Source organism: Uloborus diversus, chromosome 2, assembly GCF_026930045.1.
Source record: "Uloborus diversus isolate 005 chromosome 2, Udiv.v.3.1, whole genome shotgun sequence".
NCBI lineage: Eukaryota > Metazoa > Arthropoda > Arachnida > Araneae > Uloboridae > Uloborus > Uloborus diversus.
The window spans coordinates 93,342,476-93,360,745 of record NC_072732.1 but is presented as its reverse complement, the minus strand read 5'-3'; the positions used below and the strand labels follow the sequence as shown (position 1 = coordinate 93,360,745).

The 18,270-nt window shown below is 32.6% G+C and overlaps 1 protein-coding gene across 1 annotated transcript in view; it reads left to right on the top strand.

Moving 5' to 3' along the window:
• Positions 1-18,270, top strand: part of LOC129216429 (nuclear pore membrane glycoprotein 210-like) — a 191,021-nt gene that overhangs the window by 55,409 nt on the left and 117,342 nt on the right. Inside the window, exons 25-28 of the mRNA XM_054850644.1 lie at positions 4,011-4,138; positions 5,828-5,972; positions 14,848-14,910; positions 15,006-15,182. Of these exons, the coding sequence (XP_054706619.1) occupies positions 4,011-4,138; positions 5,828-5,972; positions 14,848-14,910; positions 15,006-15,182 (513 nt within the window). The remainder of the gene's footprint in view (positions 1-4,010; positions 4,139-5,827; positions 5,973-14,847; positions 14,911-15,005; positions 15,183-18,270) is intronic.

The following is an 18,270-nucleotide window of genomic DNA, read 5'->3' as shown; positions in this document are numbered from 1 at the left end:
TGTGTTTATATGTCAATCACTTCAAGCCACATCAGCACTGTTGACTTTACTGGAACTGCAAAAAAAGACAAATCTAGTAAATGGCTGGTCTAAAACTCACTGTGAAGTTAATTAGAGTTTGTTTTAAGTGTAATGTGTGATTCAACATTAAATGTTTATCATCCGAACCAAGTCTATCTTTTCCACACAACTGAGAAAAAAAACTTGGATGCAGAAATAAATATGTAAAAGAAAGTGTCAACAATTCTTTTAAAACTATTTCATTTATTTATTTTTTCTCTTCACATATTAACATATTACCATGAATGAATGAAATGAAAACATATTGCCAACCCTAGTTAAAAGTTTTTTTCCTTTTTTTTAAAGAACAGGGTTCGTACGGGTCATGGAAATCCTGGAAAGTCATGGAAAAAAAATTAACGAATTTCAGACCTGGAAAAGTCATGGAAAATTGAAATTTTTGTTCAAAGTCATGGAAAATTATTCAAAGTCATGAAAAAAATGTCCTGGGCAAAGAGAAAGTAACAGTTGCTAAAAGAGCAGCAGAAATATTGAGTGATTTAAGTCTTTACATATTAAAAACTGGAAAATTGAATGAGCCCAAAAACAATTTTGAATTTTGAAATCTCATTACATCCACTTCTGTAGCAGCTGCTCGTCTTTTTTTTGCAATGTGATTTTACTGCTTGGACATCACTCATTTTGCATTTACCATTATTTTCAAGACTTTTTTATATTCTGTAGTAGCGAATTTGCACTTTCTTGATTTTGCCACGCTCACTTAAAAGATGCAATTCAGTTGCCCCCCGAGTTTGTTTCCATCACTTGTAAAAACTTAATTACTAAATTTATCAGAGTTTATCTCAATTTGTTGAAAGTTTTAGAAAATGAATATCTTTAGTCAGGTGATAAAACACAGAAATAGGGGAAATTCTAATACTCTAAAACAATACTGCCCAACATACAGCCCGCAGAACTAATTCATGCGACCCACTGCTACGTTCAATGTCAGGAATCAAACCCTATGTTCAGGAATTTCTGAACCTTCTAATTTATATGCATTTGAAAATGTGCAAATAAGTAAACAAGTACATTTGAATCAGAAGATCTATTATCTACTGAATGTTTTTCTTTCTTTTTTAAATATAAATATCTGGTTTAGAAACATGAATTTACTAAAGAATGGCTTTTCTTTAATGAACCAAAGTACTATCACGCTATGTGTATGCTTAAATGCACTGCTGATGCTAAAAGGCAACCTTTGAAGGAAATTTATTGAAACTTGATTAATGACTCATTCAACCTTTGTCCCATTCATTATCATTTTACCTGTTTATAAAGATTATTAGACATTTAAGCACCGTTATATTTCATTCACTGTAGTTTTACTAACTTTACTAAAAGTTATATGATGAAGACAAATAAGAATAGTTTAGTTTTAGGTGTACACTGATATTTTTTCAATCACAAGTTCTTCGATGAGGTAGAAGCATTTATGTAGAAGTTTCGCTAATGCTCATTTCCAAAAAATTTCCAGTTTGAAATTAAATAGTACTATTTTCTTCATGTAACAAGGTCATGAAATTTTTTTATGAAGTCATGAAAAAGTCATGGAATTTTTTCATCTGAATAGAGTATGAACCCTGAAAGGAAGAACGGATATAATCCTTGTTTTTTTGTAAAACACTAGGGAAACACCAAAATGTATTATAATTTATATTTTTGAAAATAAAGAAATTAGTGTTATGTGTTACAATTAATCTCAGTTTGTTTTGTAGGAGTTCATTGTTTGAAAGTTTTAAAATACATTTTATTTATTCATTAATTTTTTGGGGGGGGGGGGGGGCATCAAATGCAAAGTTTGACTTGAAATACGCAAAAGAGTGAAATAGTATTGCAACTTTATCTCTCTTCTGCTCCATTCGACACTCTCCACATAAAGCTTGGAAGGGAGTCATCCCTCTTTAAAAAATGAATTTAGCCTGTTATATATTCATTCCTTCATGCCTTTATTTATTCAATTATTCATTTGTCTTTGGTTTATTCAATCATTCTCTTTCTAAGTAGCTCGCATGTGAAGTAAGCCTTCCCATCTCCGGTGGAATTGTGGGCGCTGGTGCTCCCCCCAGACACACAAACTCTTCTTTGTTGAGACGTGTACCAAAAATTTAAATACATAGGTGTATTCGTGTACCTATATATATAAAACTTAAATGAACCAGCAACCAGTAGCTGGTGCAGAGTTTTGTGAGGTGCTTATGTAAAAAGTTCATTTATTCAACAATTCATTTATACATTTATTTCTTCATTCAATTTCAATTTAATTTTCTAATTTCAATCAGATTAATTTAATATGAACTTTCTTTCCCTTTTTGTTGGGTATTTGACCAAGTTAGTTTAAACTAATTTTAATCATCACCAATTTAGGCAGATTGGAACTAAATTTTAATTGAATTTTGTTAGGAAACCAATAAATTGACTGGAAACTAGTAGGTGATAACTGTCTAGTGCTGATATGATCTACTTTTATCTTAATTGTGTATTTGCATTTCACTGATAAACTACTATTCAATTTTGCTAATCATAATCTTTCATTCAATCATAACTTAACCTTTTTAATTTATTATTATTATTACTAAAAAGTTGCCTGCCTAGGTTTGACGGGGTGAAACTTGCTTCTCTTCTGTATTTTAACGAAGCAATTGCCTGTTTGGTGATCTTTTGATAGTTGAAAATTTTAACCCTAACTCCAGTGGATTAACCCTAAACTTCAGTAGATATGTTCATAGTTGACTGCTTTTTCATTTCTTCACTCCCCTGAAATGAGTCTTACCAGTAAAACGGTTAAGTTACCAGATTGAGTTCAGCTTTGTCACAATAAAGCCTTTCCCTGCATATTAAACATGACCAAAACACATTATCAAATTTAATGACGTGGCCCAAGTTTCATTGTTGAAACATGCAAATTACTCGATCATTGGCTATTATATATGAGGATTACTGTTATTTTTGAAAAAGTGACTTGAACAGCACTTTAAAATTCATAAATTATCATTTTGAAATCAGTATTGGCACCTTGTAGAGTAAGACATAACTTAAGAAAAAGTTATGAATTGCTAGTGTTTCTGTTTCAATTACCGTATATCTCGCGTATAGGTCGATCTCGCGTATAAGTCGACCACCCCTTTTTCAGAGAAAAAATCTAAAACCCGCGTATAAGTCGACTCCCATACTTTCCAAAAACATCGCGAATTATTTTCAAAGAAATTTCAAAATAATGAACACATTTATGTACAAACAAAATAGGAATTAAGTAGGAAAACATTTCTAAAAGCCTTCAAACTCGGATTCCGAGTAGGACGCAAAAAAAAAGTTCATTTAAGTCCGCTTCCGTCATCACTGCGTCATCGTATACATCGGCGGCTGCAGAATCGTCAATAATATCGGAGGTTGCGTTCGACGAACCTCAAAGGTCAACCGGTAAGTAACCAGTTACTAACTGCGGCGTTCTATGATCAACCGGTTACCGCAGCGGTTACCATTCTAAGCAGTTGATTGGTTGATTTGAGCACGTGATCATTAGCTGTCACGTGATTAGCTAACCGGCCGCTCCCTGTCGTGCTCGTCGAACGCACTCTCAGTCTGAATGGCGTGACTGTAGACGATAAATATTTTCATATGTTTCACGATATTTGTTAATTGCTGATTTGATCCTTAATAAAGATGAATAAAATTATCTTTATTTATGTGTATTATTTAGGTTTTTTTAGTTATTATTTTTGAATAAGTTTACTTTTTCACACGATCAACTTATCAGCAACTACCTGTAACCGCACATCGGCATTTCTCGTAGCTTCCCAGCTCTCGTTGATTGGAAAAAAAATTTTCAGAAAATTTGACCCGTGTATAAGTCGACTTCCCTTCCTTTGATCTCATTTTTTGGACAAAATTTCTCAACTTATACTCGAGTATATACGGTATGATATTAACTTATTTTTATCATTTTTTAGGTTCAGATAGGAAAAAACATTACAGCTTCAGTTGAAATTTTAAATGAAGATATGCAACGAATTCCAGCATCGGCCTTCAGCTTAATGAATTTGCAAGCAGTAACTGTATCTGATATCATTTCTATAAAGTAAGGGTAAAATTCTGCTCTTTGTAATATTTTTTCATCAGATATTTTATTTTTCTCTTACCAAAATTTTAAACTCTTTATATGTCCTAAAACTAAATCATTCTACCATATATAGATCCTTTACAATAGATGCTTCAATAAATTGATATAAGTTTATGGCCAAACATCTTTAAAATTAGATGTGTAATTGAGAGGAGAAACTAGCGATATTTTAGTCGCAATGAAGGAAAGGGATGCCTTGAAATTAAAATAGGGCCATAAAAATGTAATTGAAAAAGTGGTAAAAAACCTGATGCATACCTTTTTGGACATCTGCAGTCCAAGTGGTGAAAAATACTGACAACCAAAACATCTTAAACAAAGAAAGACATGAGGAATTTTCTTTAGGACGGATTATATCCACTTTTGGAAAAAATATATATATTTGTTTTCTCAGAATCTCTAAGCCCTATCGACCCATGAATTTCTTTCTTCAAGAAGTGGTTTATATCTACTGTTAAAAAATGCATCAACATTGGTTTTACCACTTAAATGGTGTATATCCATCCCCTTATTTCTTGCCAGGTCTGTTAAAGCAAAGTGGAACCTATCCCTTATTTGCCGGTACTCACTCATTCACTTTCATATCAAAAGGGCACATATCCAACTTTGAATTTGCTACCTCTAATTCAAAAGTAGTTTACGGATAAAATAACAGCGAAGCATTTGGTTGAGTATTTCCAATCAAGAGGGATACCAGTCCGTATTAAGAGATTGCAGCACCTTGCGCCTTGTGCAAGTCTGTTGTCAATTAGGCAAGCGCGACCTCAAATTGTGATTACTAAATTAGTATTGAATAATTAATATTACTATTAAATTTTGATTAATTAATGATTAAATTGTGATTAGTTATGATAAAAATTGTGTTTATATATATATGTGTGTGTGTGTGTGTGTGTATACATGATAAAAATTGATTGAAAAAAATTAATACCTATAATGTTATTTGAATCGACTTGGGTGGTTTAATTGTTCATCCGTAATTAGATCGCAGTTCTTTTTTTTTTTTTGAAATGTTCAGTGAAATGAATAAAGTAAGTAGAAAGGAATAAAGTAGAGTAAAAAAAAAAGAATGTTAAAAAATTTTGAATATTGTTTCAATCTAATAAAAGTTTATTCCTGAAGAAAATGTGTTTTTTTTTTGCAAAAGGGATTATATCTACTGTTTTACAACAAAAGGGAATATTTCCAAAAAAAAAAAAAAAAAAATGGCAATTTCGGTCTGGTAAAATTGATGAAAAATTCCAATCATCACTTGTTATCCTGCCAAAACATGAGAAATTCGAAATTCAAACAGTGTTTGTGCGTAAAACGTATTTTTCGTTTTGCCCAAAAAATATAAAACTGGATATAATCCGTTTTGAAAGTAAACTCCTCACATAAAATTCTATGGTGAATCACGAGTGCTTCGCTGTCTCAGAAGTTACAAATCTGCTTCAAGTAGCAGTTGTGCTGATGCATTCTGTAAATTCCCCAAATCCAATGGGGTTCAATGTTTCAGCTGTACAAAAAACAATCGTATTGCACTGAAATATTCAAAAAGAAAAAAGACTCAACAATTGAAAGAGTTGATAAAATCAATAAAAATTAAACAAAAAGTTGAAATATTGTACAATTATTATGCTTTTTTCATTCTGATCCAATTTTCAGATTATCCTCGGATCCTGAACCTCACCAATATCAAGCTTTCTATACTATTACTGGATCATCCCTTGGTCTTACTAGTTTTAAAATACTTACAAATGCTAATGTCTTTAAAGGAGTTCAATATTCAAGTGATGTTTATCCAATGCAAGTAAGTTTAATTTATTTGTTAACTTATGTATGATATTTTTTTTTTTTTTTCAATAATGCTTATTCTATTACAGTAACCCCTCGTTATGTCACGCCTTTTGGGGGACAAAGAAAAAGAGCGATATATCCGAAAGCACGATATAACGGAGGTCATTAAAAATAGTCATAAGTCCAATACACAATTAAATTAGCATTCGTTCTTTTTGAAATGATTTTCTAATGGTTTCGATGTAGTTCACGAATATCACACCGATTGATATTTAAACATGATTGAAATTTAAGTAAATTTTCACCATCTGAAAGTAAAAAACATCAAATGGGGAATGAAGATAATACCGTGAGATAAGAGTGAGTTAGTTTAAAAACTTGAAACTGAAATATTCTGCGCTTGTATGTACATTCGGATGACAGGAATTACTGCTGCTTTTCCAGCGAATTCAGAACAGGGTTGCCACGCACCGGGAAAACCTGGAATTGTCAGGAAAAATGAAAATGGCCGAAAATCAGGGAAATGTCAGGGAAAATTAAAAATTGCATATTTTTGATAGATCTTGATCGTTCTTAGCGCGGCCCACATTCTATGATGTAAAAAAAAAAAACTTTCAACCTTGTTTTTTTTCGCCGCCATTCCCGTTCGTCGTTTTGTCATTCCCCTCTTTCTTCGTCCCCCTGCAGTTCTTTTTATCAACTCTCTGCCATTGGCGCGTGCGCCGTGCGCCATAGCAGTCAGCGGCGGACATGTACAGAAGGTTCTTCTTTTCTTCCTAGTTTGAGTGGGCTCTGTTTAAACACTGCTTGTTTACATCAACAGTTCTAAAGTTGTTATGATACACAGCACATTGTTTTGTCTGCGAGTGCGACTGAAGTTCTTAATGAGCTGCAATAATCTTTTCATATTTTATATTTTTTCTTGTCAGGAGGAAAAACTAATTAAAGTTTTTGATGGACCTCACAAATGTGACTTGGTTGAGTCAAATTAGAAAGCATATTTAAGTAAATCATCAATATTTATTAGTACTAAAATACAACATGTTAACAAAGAAAAAAAGGCTTCTTAAAAATATATTATTCTTGTAGAATCCTATCCAGCAATAATAAAAATATTGCAGCGAACATGAACAATAAATAGAATAGTTATACCACAGGTGCTCCTAAAAAAAGTTCATCTTGATAATGGAAAAACAGTCCAGCGATCTCGAATTGTCTTCCTTCAGGTGATTCCGAACGAAGTCTTGAAACATCCACGTAAGGCCGGCCGACCTAATTCATTTGGCATGTAGATCAAGTGGAACGCTATTCCGTCATCAACAGGACGATAGATCCAAGGGCTGGTAGCCCACTACAACAACTTATGCCGGAGGAGACATCCTGGTAATGGTTGCAGGGGAGTGAGATCGATGGATGGATGTCCACCGCTTAAATACTGCTTCGATGACGTTCCACACAATTTACATTCTTTGTTGCAAGTTCGATGAAATTCACTAAGAAAACTCAAAAAAAATTTTTGGCAACACTTAATTTCGTTGAAACCGTTACATTGACGGACAAGATTTTTTTTCACTGGGATTTTTAACTGAACCGTCAATCAAGCACCGTGCGGTTTGTTTACATTTTTCTTACTACGCATGCAGGAAAGAACGAAAATTTTGGGACTGTATTTAATTAGTGCGGCGTCAAGATATGGAGAGTCCCCTCACATAAAAATAGATAAGTATTATTAATATCATTTCCCCAGTACCGGAAAGTCAAGAAAACAAATAAAAAATATCAAATATTTTGACAAGTCCCCCCTTCTTGGCATTCCGGTAACAAGGAAATGCAACATACCCAATAAATCATTCATTTAAAAAATATGTATAAACACCATGAAAAAGAGACCTTTACACTTTGAAACAGTATGATATCAAAAACATTAAAAGACATTTGATATATTTTTGCAAACATTTTCCAATTCAATCTTACTAAAAGGCTTTGTAAAACAATCTGCGGCATTTAATTTACTGTTTTCATATTTTAATTCAAAAATATTATCCAAAACCAAATTCCGTAAAAAGTGATATCTTACGTCAATATGCTTTGTGCGCGAGTTCTCTATTGGTGAATGTGAAAAATCAATAGCTGTCCTATTACCACAATGTAATATACATTTAATTAAATTAAATCCAGAGATTTTGGTTTGGGACATTTCATTTAAAAGTCGATTTAACCATACAATCTCCTTGGAAGCCTCACATAAAGCAATGTACTCTGCTTCCATTGTGGATAGGGCAACACATTTTTCCTTAAAGGTACGCCAAATAATAGGTACTTTATCCAAAAAAATAACTAGTCCCCCCATTGATATTCTGTCATCGCGATTAGCCGAAAAATCAGAATCTGAAAAACCATTTAGGGAAATATTATCAATGTTACTTAAATTTAATTTGTAATGACTAGTATATTTCAAATACCCTATTAACCTTAGTACACATTCCCAATGTCTCATGCCTGGGTTTGCTTGAAATTGAGACAAAATGTTAACTGCGTAGGATATGTCAGGTCTTGTTTTTCCAGCTATATAAGCTAAACACCCAAGAGCATTTCTATATGGGATACCAATCATTTCGTCTTCTTCACTTTTATTTTTTGGACAGTCTTTCTTGGACAAAATGAAACCTTTTGCAATGGGTAGTGTGGACACAGGATAATTATATGCTTTAAATATATCACACACTTTTGCTATGTAGCTCTGCTGGTAGATAAACAGTTCCCTGCCTTCTTGTATGAACTCTACGCCTAACAATTTTTTCGTTTTTCTCATTTCTTTGATATCATAATGCAATTTCAATTTACTCAAAACATGATTTACATGATTTTGATCCTTTCCAAAAATTATGTCATCAACATACATTAATAAAACAATTTCACTATTATAGGTATAAACACAATTACAACTAGTCAATTTTTTAAAATTCAGGCCTTCTAAAACACTATCAATTTCAAAAAACCAGTTACGACCTGATTGGTGAACCCATATAGTGATTTTTCTAGTTTACAGACATAATTTGGATGGTATAGATCAATAAATCCTTCAGGCTGGCGCATAAAAATTTGTTCGTTTAAGTCGGCGTATAAATGTGCATTTTTTACATCAACTTGAAAATGCGACCAACCCAACAAGCATACAAAAATTGCAAAAAATGCTCTGACAAGAGAAAAACTAATAACTGGGCTGAAAACTTGAGACTAGGATTCTGGGTATTCCTGGCGGTTTCCCTGAGCAACAAGTCTAGCCTTTTATCTCACCACTTCATTTTTATCGTTTGTTTTAAGGTCACACACCCATCTGTTTCCTAACACCTTTTTATTTTTCTGGGGTGGTACCAATGACCAGACCTTTCTTTGGCGGATTACGTTCATTTCATCAGCCATCGCTTGTTGCCAGTTCTCCCTCTCAGGAGTCCTCAAACTTTGCTTATAATTATTTGGAATGATAATTTCTGAAATGTTTGCTTCTAAGAGATTTGTTGTTTCTTCATCCCCCCTATTTGAATTTAAGTTAACAACTGGACCCGATTCATTAGTTTTGGTGGAAAAATCAAAAACATCTTGATCAAATTCTATATTATGGGAATTGCAGCAATTTTTTACATCATTTTTGGACCTTAATTTTACATCCTCGCCTTCAATCAAATAGTAAATGTCCAAGCGAGTATCATTTTTTCTTTGAACTGCTTTTCTCATCCATGGAATTTCACGACAAGATGTCCAAGATTTTGTAGGGGTAGTTTTAATTTCTTCCTCCTCGATATCCATTTCACTTAAAGGTCTTATATAAGTAAAACTGTCTCCCCCTTCCCGGCTAACTTCTTGTTTATTTTTCCCCCAAATTTGGGATTCATCAAATCTAACATTGATTTTTTCCTCTACTTCCCGTGTTTCGGGGTTCCAAATCCTATAGCCCTTAGTGTTTATGGCATAACCGATCATTACACCTTGATATGCCCTCATGTCTAATTTTTTCAATTTCTGTTTTGGCCGACCTACGTAGGCTATACATCCAAAAATTCTTAAATGTTTAACCGATGGCTTTCTGCCACAATACAACTCAAAAGGAGTCTTCTCTCTTCCTGTTACAACAGTCCTATTTCGAACGTAATTGAAACATAAGGCCGCTTCGGCCCAAAAACAGTCTGGTAAATTTGATTCCCTGAGGAGGGTCCTTACCCCGTTCATTAAGGTTAAGTTGTATCTCTCTGCTATTCCATTCATTTCAGGACTAAAAGTGTTTGTTCTCTGTATGTTAATACCCTGGTTCCTAAGGTAATTTTCAAAACGGGCATTTTTAAATTCTTTACCGTTATCTGAACGGATTTCTTGAATTTTTTTCCCAGTAAACCTTTCTGCCCTTTTCTGGAACCTTACAAAATATTCAAACACTTCGTCCTTCGATTTCAGGAAATAGACAACAGATTTACGAGAAAAATCATCAATTAAACACAAAATATATTTCGAGCCCCCCTAAGATGGAGTGTTTACAGGCCCCATTAAATCCGTATGAATTAGTCCCAATGGGGTACGAGATTGAATCCCCCGAAGCGGTTTGAAAGAAACCCTGCGGTTTTTGGCTAATTTACAAGGCTCACAACTTGGAGTATTCTTATTCTTTATAGCTAGTCCATACACATTTTTTTCTGTTTTCACTATATCTTCATTATTTTCATGACAAAACCGCTTATGCCAAACTTCCAGATTCAAGGGGCTCAATCTTTCCCCATTGACCTGATTAGAATTTTCAAAAATTTTACAATTTGATACTGAAGGCTTGTGTTCTTTAAAAACATATGAAAAAGATTTTACATAATACGAATTATCCTTTAAAAATGCATTAAAAGCTTTTCTCCCTCCTTTAAACACTGATAATTTACCATTTGAACAAGAAAAATTGAATCCATGTTTATCTATGCAAGGACCAGACATTAGATTCCGTCTTAAACCAGGAGCATAAAATACATCATTCAAGGTTATCTCATTAATTTTTCCATTTAAACTTTAACATTAAAAATGATTTTACAATTCCCTCTATTTAGCTCTGTACTCCGCCTACTGCTACTTCCATTTGAATATCTTTTACTTCATTTAGTTCAAAGAACAACTTTTTGTTCCCACAAAAATGAGCAGTGGCCCCCGTATCTACTGCAAATCCCTCATACTGATCGCTTTTACTGGCTTCTAAAACCTCATGGTTTGTTTTAATAGTACAGAAAAAAACAAATTTCTCATTTCTATAATTTTCATGTCCTGAACTAGCTTTATCATTTTCTTTCCTTGAAAAATTTCTTCTTTTATTTTTACTTCTATGCCAACATTGACTTGCCAAATGTCCAGGCTTCTTGCATAGAAAACATGTTTTCTGTTTAAACTTCCCCCCTGAGGATTCTCTATATCTTGAGGTGGCACTCATCGCCACTGATTTGCCCTTGCCATTATCCCCATTATTAAGGTACTTAATACGTCCTTCTTCAGCTAACAATTCTAAGACATTTGAAAATGTGAATTTTTTTTTCTTCCCAACGGTATATATTTTGTACAATTCCCTGAAAATCCTCAGATAAATTTCTAATAAGTTGAAAACTTTGTAACTTTTCATCCATTACATAATTACTTTCTTATAACTGTTTTAAAATTATCCTTAACCATGATGCAAACATCCCAATACTTTCGTTTTCTAGGATTCTACATGAAAAAAATTCTTCCCATAATCTAGCAACTCTGGCCAGGGATGAGGGTTCAAAATTTTGTTTGAGAGTATCCCAAACGACCTGGGGATCTTCAATTTCAAATATTAATTGTTTAAGTTCATCATTTATATTTAAATAAATCAATGCCAAAGCCTGATTGGCTTTCTTTTTGTTTTCGGGCACTTCCCGATCTAATGTTTTATCTTTTGTTATTTCCCACAGGTCCCTCTCTATAAGAATCATTTTCATATCCCTTGACCATGTTGACCAGTTTTGGTTATTTAACTTTTTAATACTTCTATAATCTTTTTCCATTTTTAAAATTTAAACTCAAAATACCAAGACACAGAGGTAACCACGAACTCTGCTACCAAATGTCAGGAGGAAAAACTAATTAAAGTTTTTGGTGGACCTCACAAATGTGTCTTGGTTGAGTCAAATTAGAAAGCATATTTAAGTAAATCATTAATATTTATTAGTACTAAAATACAACATGTTAACAAAGAAAAAAAGGCTTCTTAAAAATATATTATTCTTGTAGAATCCTATCCAGCAATAATAAAAATATTGCAGCGAACATGAACAATAAATAGAATAGTTATACCACAGATGCTCCTAAAAAAGTTCATCTTGATAATGGAAAAACAGTCCAGCGATCTCGAATTGTCTTCCGTCAGGTGATTCCGAACGAAGTCTTGAAACATCCACGTAAGGCCGGCCGGTCTAATTCATTTGGCATGTAGATCAGGTGGAAAGCTATTCCATCATCAACAGGACGATAGATCCAAGGGCTGGTAGCTCACTACAACAACTTACGCCGGAGGAGACATCCTGGTAATGGTTGCAGGGGAGAGAGATCGATGGATGGATGTCCACCGCTTAAATACTGCTTCGATGACGTTCCACACAATTTACATATTCTTTGTTGCAAGTTCGATGAAATTCACTAAGAAAACTCGAAAAAAAAATTTGGCAACACTTAATTTCGTTGAAATCGTTACATTGACGGACAAGATTTTTTTTCACTGCGATTTTTAACTGAACCGTCAATCAAGCACCGTGCGGTTTGTTTACATTTTTCTTACTACGCATGCAGGAAAGAACGAAAATTTTGGGACTGTATTTAATTAGTGCGGCGTCAAGATATGGAGAGTCCCCTCACATAAAAATAGGTAAGTATTATTAATATCATTTCCCCAGTACCGGAAAGTCAAGAAAACAAATAAAAAATATCAAATATTTTGACATTTCTTTAAATTGATTAATGAAATTGTATTCTTCTAAACAATTTTGTTCTGTAAATTTAGTTCATTAGACAATTTTAAACTTAGAAAGTTTCTTTTTTACAGAAGTATCATAATCTTTTAGTATTTTAGCAGTGATCTTTAAAGACTTTCAATGCGCTTCTTTCTTTCAAAATAAAAGAAATCCGATTAAAAAAAATATGCACATCAGAGAAGTTTCTGATCATTGCTCAAAATTTAACTTTATGACAGGGTGCCCACAGGAGTGATTATGGCGCAAGTTGTGCCATCAAAAAAATTTTTTTTTTTTTTTTTTTTTTGGGGGGGGGGGGTTAATTATTTATTTTACTTTATTTTTATTCAAACTATTTACTCATATTATTTTACTTTATTATTTTCATCTGTGTGTGTGTATTTTATTGCGGAGGAGCGAGCACACTTTTCTTTCAAAACAATAATAATTAAAAATGAATAGGAAAAAAATAAATAAAAAAAGATGGTTAAAAATAAAAAAAAGCTCTAAGGCTTTCAGAAATATTGGGGGGGGGGGATTGTGCCACTGAACTTGGGGGGGGGGGGGGAGCACCCCTGTTTTATGAGCAAAGAACAGGGTAAATATGTGAAGCTAAAAGATGCATGATTTTTTTACAGGCCAAAGTCTAAAAGCGCTGTGAATTCAATGGATTGGAGGTGTGGAAGGCAATAATTGAAAAAGTTTAGGTTTCATATTTTTTTAGTTCAGATTATTTTAGCAATTAACTTTATTTTCTTGATACAGATGTCACAATTGTTAATTTCGCAGTTCTTTCACTTGATGTTAGGCAGTGGCTCCTCGCTATTGAAAATTAGATATGCTACATTTACATTAATCCTTTATTACAGTTATTTGCTTCACTTGTGTTAGTACATTAGGGTAGTTCAAAAATGAACTTAAAAGAAAGGTTTCTTCTAGAAAACGGGTCACCACTCAATGATTTTAGACTTGTGGATAGTAAAATACTGGAAGAATTTTAATTTCCTATCCCAACTGAAAGCCGGTGCTCGACCCCCTCCCCAAACTTCATAATATGGGGAGGGGGTTTAAAAAAACATTGAACTGAAAAACAATGTTACACACTATAATCTACTCGAGTTATATGCATATTCATTGCAATAAAATAATTACTTACATAAAAAAAAAACAGCTGGGGAAATTAAATGTTTCTAAAGTTGACTTTTTCTATTCTAGGACTAATGTTAAATTAAGGGGTCATTGAGCAACCTCTTAAAATTTGAGTAAGAAGCTAAAACTTTTACAGCACAATACTATTAGTAAGTTTAAAAAAGATAAGCAGTGTCTTGGACTCAACCTGAGAGAAAAAAAAAATTTTTGAACCACCCTTAGTATATATTTTTGATTATTTCAGCTTGAGTAAATTAAATTTGGTAACCATTGTTTGCAAAGTTTGAAAATGAGGTAAGTTTTATCAAAATTTGAGATGTATATATTAATGTTGCAAAATGAAGATGGAGATCGATAACCTGGAATTTTTCTCAAAACCACCTGGAAATGTCAGGGAATTTCATTCTTGAACTTCCGTGGCAACCCTGCAGAACAATAGTTTCCTTTTGTTCATTGACAAAATAAAGAAGAAAATTTGAGCAATACCATATGTTTTCAGACATAGCTGAGCAATACCTTCTCTGAGCAATACCATATGTTTTCAAAAATGGTTTCAAACTTAAAGCAAAGCTTTTATTCCTTATTTTAAGCTTAAATATTTCGGGAGACAGAAGAAAAGAGCGATATATCCGAATGAGCGATATAACGAGGCGCGATATAACGAGGGGCTACTGTATCTTTCACTAGTTGAAAATGGATTCCTACTTTGTGTATTCAATTTTAATTACCAAAGCATTTGCAATTTTTTAGGTTTTTGCCCCTCTTAAACTCAATCCTGATCATATCACTCTTATTGTCGGTGCTACTTTTCAGGTAACTATGATTATATTATTATTAGTATTTTGCCTTTCTCCCCACCCTTTTTTCCTCATCCCCCCCCCCTTTACTGATCTATATGTTTTTCACAGGTTTTATATACTGGTGGACCTCAACCACAGACTGTTGTTGAATATACTATGAATGAAAAAGATATTGCAACCATATCTGGTGCTGGTGTTGTTGAAGCAAAGAAAATTGGTAAAACATCATTGTTTGCTCAGTCAGTTGGACTGGACAAAAAAGGAAATACAGTTGTTTACTCTGAGGTATTTCATTTTGAGATAATTAAGAATTCGATAAGTTTTTAAGATTTAAGTTATCATAGTTCATATGCTTTCAAAAAACCTTGAGAACTGCTTGGAATTGTTTCATTTTCAAGTGCTTAAAAAAATATTAAAATGTATGTTTAGTCTTTGAATTTTGTGATTCATTTTTTAAAAAAGGTAGTGTTACATAAAATAAACTTGTAAAGAAAAAAAAAAGATGTTGCCGTTTTTCAGTGTTTTTCCGATTTAATTTGTATACTTTGAAGATCTGATTATTTTCTGAACCTTTTTTTTTTTTTTGATAAAACCAACCTTGAATTTAGTGCATGGAATGAATTGACTTATGCACTATTTTTACTTATCACTAGAATTACGGTGGCCTTCACATACCTAGAAATATAGCGGTGGTCATTTTAATCCTCTAAGAGGAAATCTTTATAGTTCACTACATAATGTTATATATTTTTAAAAATTAGTAAAAAATAAACATTCATAACAAATACAGGTTATTAAAAGATGCAGAAATTTTAAGGATGTATATTGAAATATTTAAAATACCTTTTAAATAACCAGTGCTGTTTCATTGGTATTTAGTTGCATTTCAGAAACTATGAGCTCATGTTCCTTTTGTATACAGAAGCATTATGAATGGTTCAAGCTTTTGCTATATGTTCCATAAGGCGTTTTAGCGTTTCTGCTTTGTTTCAGCATCAGTAAATGTATTTGCATTTATTTTTTCCTCAGAAGAATCAACATAACACCTGCCCATAGCTCTAGTATAATTTTTTTTTTTTTTTGAGTTTAAAAAAATGTGGAAACTTTATATACAGCACAACCATTTAGGAAAAGTCAAGGAAGGGTTAAACTTTTTATAAAAAATACTGAGGAATAAATAGCAAAAACGTTTGCTTGGGGGTCGAAATAACACCTCCTGTAATTCTAATGTTAACTGAAGTTTCTATTGATAACTCCTTTATTTATTAATTTTTTAAAAACCTGGAAACACAGTGCTGTACTGCTCCGTAAATTGCATGCAGTGTTTAAAATTTTGATCCTTTTGCATCTGGAAAAAATTTCAGTTATTTTAAAAGTTGTAAACTCGATTTTCATATTCTACCTTAAATACCTTTGCATGTTTATTTTATTTTTATTTTAACAGTTTTTTATATATGTTTTAAATATTTAATTTAAGTTATTGAATAATTGAATACAGCAATCAGCGTCATTAATTTGCCAAAGCTGCATCTTCAAATAGTGACATTGTAGTGACACTCTTGAATCGCATGTGGCTAAAAACTATGTATTAGATTCCAAACTTTTGTCAGGGCTGCCACTGCAGACTAAAAAAGTGACTATTGCAACTATTTTGAAGAGTTGCAGACTATGATGACTATTTCAACCTAAATTAAGCGAAAAACAACTATTTTGTAAAAAACTACTACTATTTTGGCCTAAAAGCAACTAAAATGTAAAAAATAAGTGGGGTGTAAAAAATGGAAATGTAAAAAAAAAAGAAAAGCTTCAGCTTCAAGTATCATCAGCTAAACTTTTCTAATTTTAAACTCACTCTGGGTCTGCTAAATTATGCGAAAAGCCGCCAAATGGGCTAGCTCAACCTTACTTTTTGCCAAGAATAAGTAAAACGGCTTTTCATTAACTTTTTCTCCTGGCACCATCAGGCACTCGATTTCTCGCCATTAAAAAGAACAATAATAACCTCAGAATAACCATAATAATGTTGTGATGGGGAATATAAGTTTCAGTTTCGGGAATTGGCAGTTACAACCTTGTACCTTGTACTTCTTGGTTAGAATTTAAATGTGTAGTAGTTTAACTGATTCAATGGCAAAACAAAATTTAAAGGGGCAAAAACGGTATTTTAGGTTACTCTAGATGGTTATTTTCTGGCAACCCTGCTGTTTTTCTTTGCTTGTTGTTCTTTGCAGCTACAATATTCGGACAATGTTATTAACAAACATAGTGTATTTAGTTTTATCATTATTATTTTAATTTTATAAAAGCTAACGATTGTTTCAGTTGCAAAAGTGAAAGTAAATTTAATAGAGTAAAATGTTTTTTGTGATTTAAAAGCTTGATGTACCATATAAAATACTACAGTGTGTTATTAACACTTACTTATGCAATATCTTATTTGCTTCACATTTGTAAATACATTTTAACTTTATTAAATATGAAAGGTTTTGGGGATGACTTAACTTTTTTCAACCATATGCTGTATTAATAACCATTAAAATTATGTGGGTGCTAATCTTAGCCTTGTATTATTTAATAAACATATCGTGGCCTCAGAGCAACAGTAGGATATCTTAGTGTTATTCCTGGGATGTCTTAATGTTGTTCTGAGGGGACGATATACCGATGTTGAGTCTTTTTTTTTTCATTATTTTCTTTTTACTGTAAATGTAAATAAACTTTAATGTGTTCATGTAAATTAGAGCTTTTGAGTGCTTTATATGCGTAATTGATTGTGAATTTGATAACAATGTTTAGAGATTTTTTTTAATTCAAAAGTCTGTTCTTCCTTATAAAATAAAAATAACTAGGGTGTGTTAGCAGACTTTGAAACAGAAAAGTGTTTAACTGCAATTGAGATATCGCACCCTGGCAAGGAATGTGACATAACTCAAATTTGCGAAAAGTGTAATAGCTACCGACATGAAATTTAAATTAAACTTTCTTTCCTTGCCACAAAACTCACTCAAAGTTAGCTTACGTAACTGTTGGGTGGTTGCACATGAACGATATAAACAATAGGCATACATCATTAATTTTTGTAAACTAGAACAGATATTTTTGAACTCTAAGTATACATTACTAATTTAAACAACAAAAACTAACCAGTAAAGATCAAATTTTAATTCTTTTGCTTGTATTGCAATATTGGAGACTCAATCGCTTAAAACTACTAATGTATAAAACCTTGATTTTCCTCAAATTCAATGTTTTTGAGCTGTGTCACTTTCCTTTCCATGGTGCCATATGGTGAAAGCAGATGGTTCCTTAACAGACTAATGGGTCATATCATATAGTGAAAATTTGCAAAAATTTTGCCTTGTTTTATGGTTTT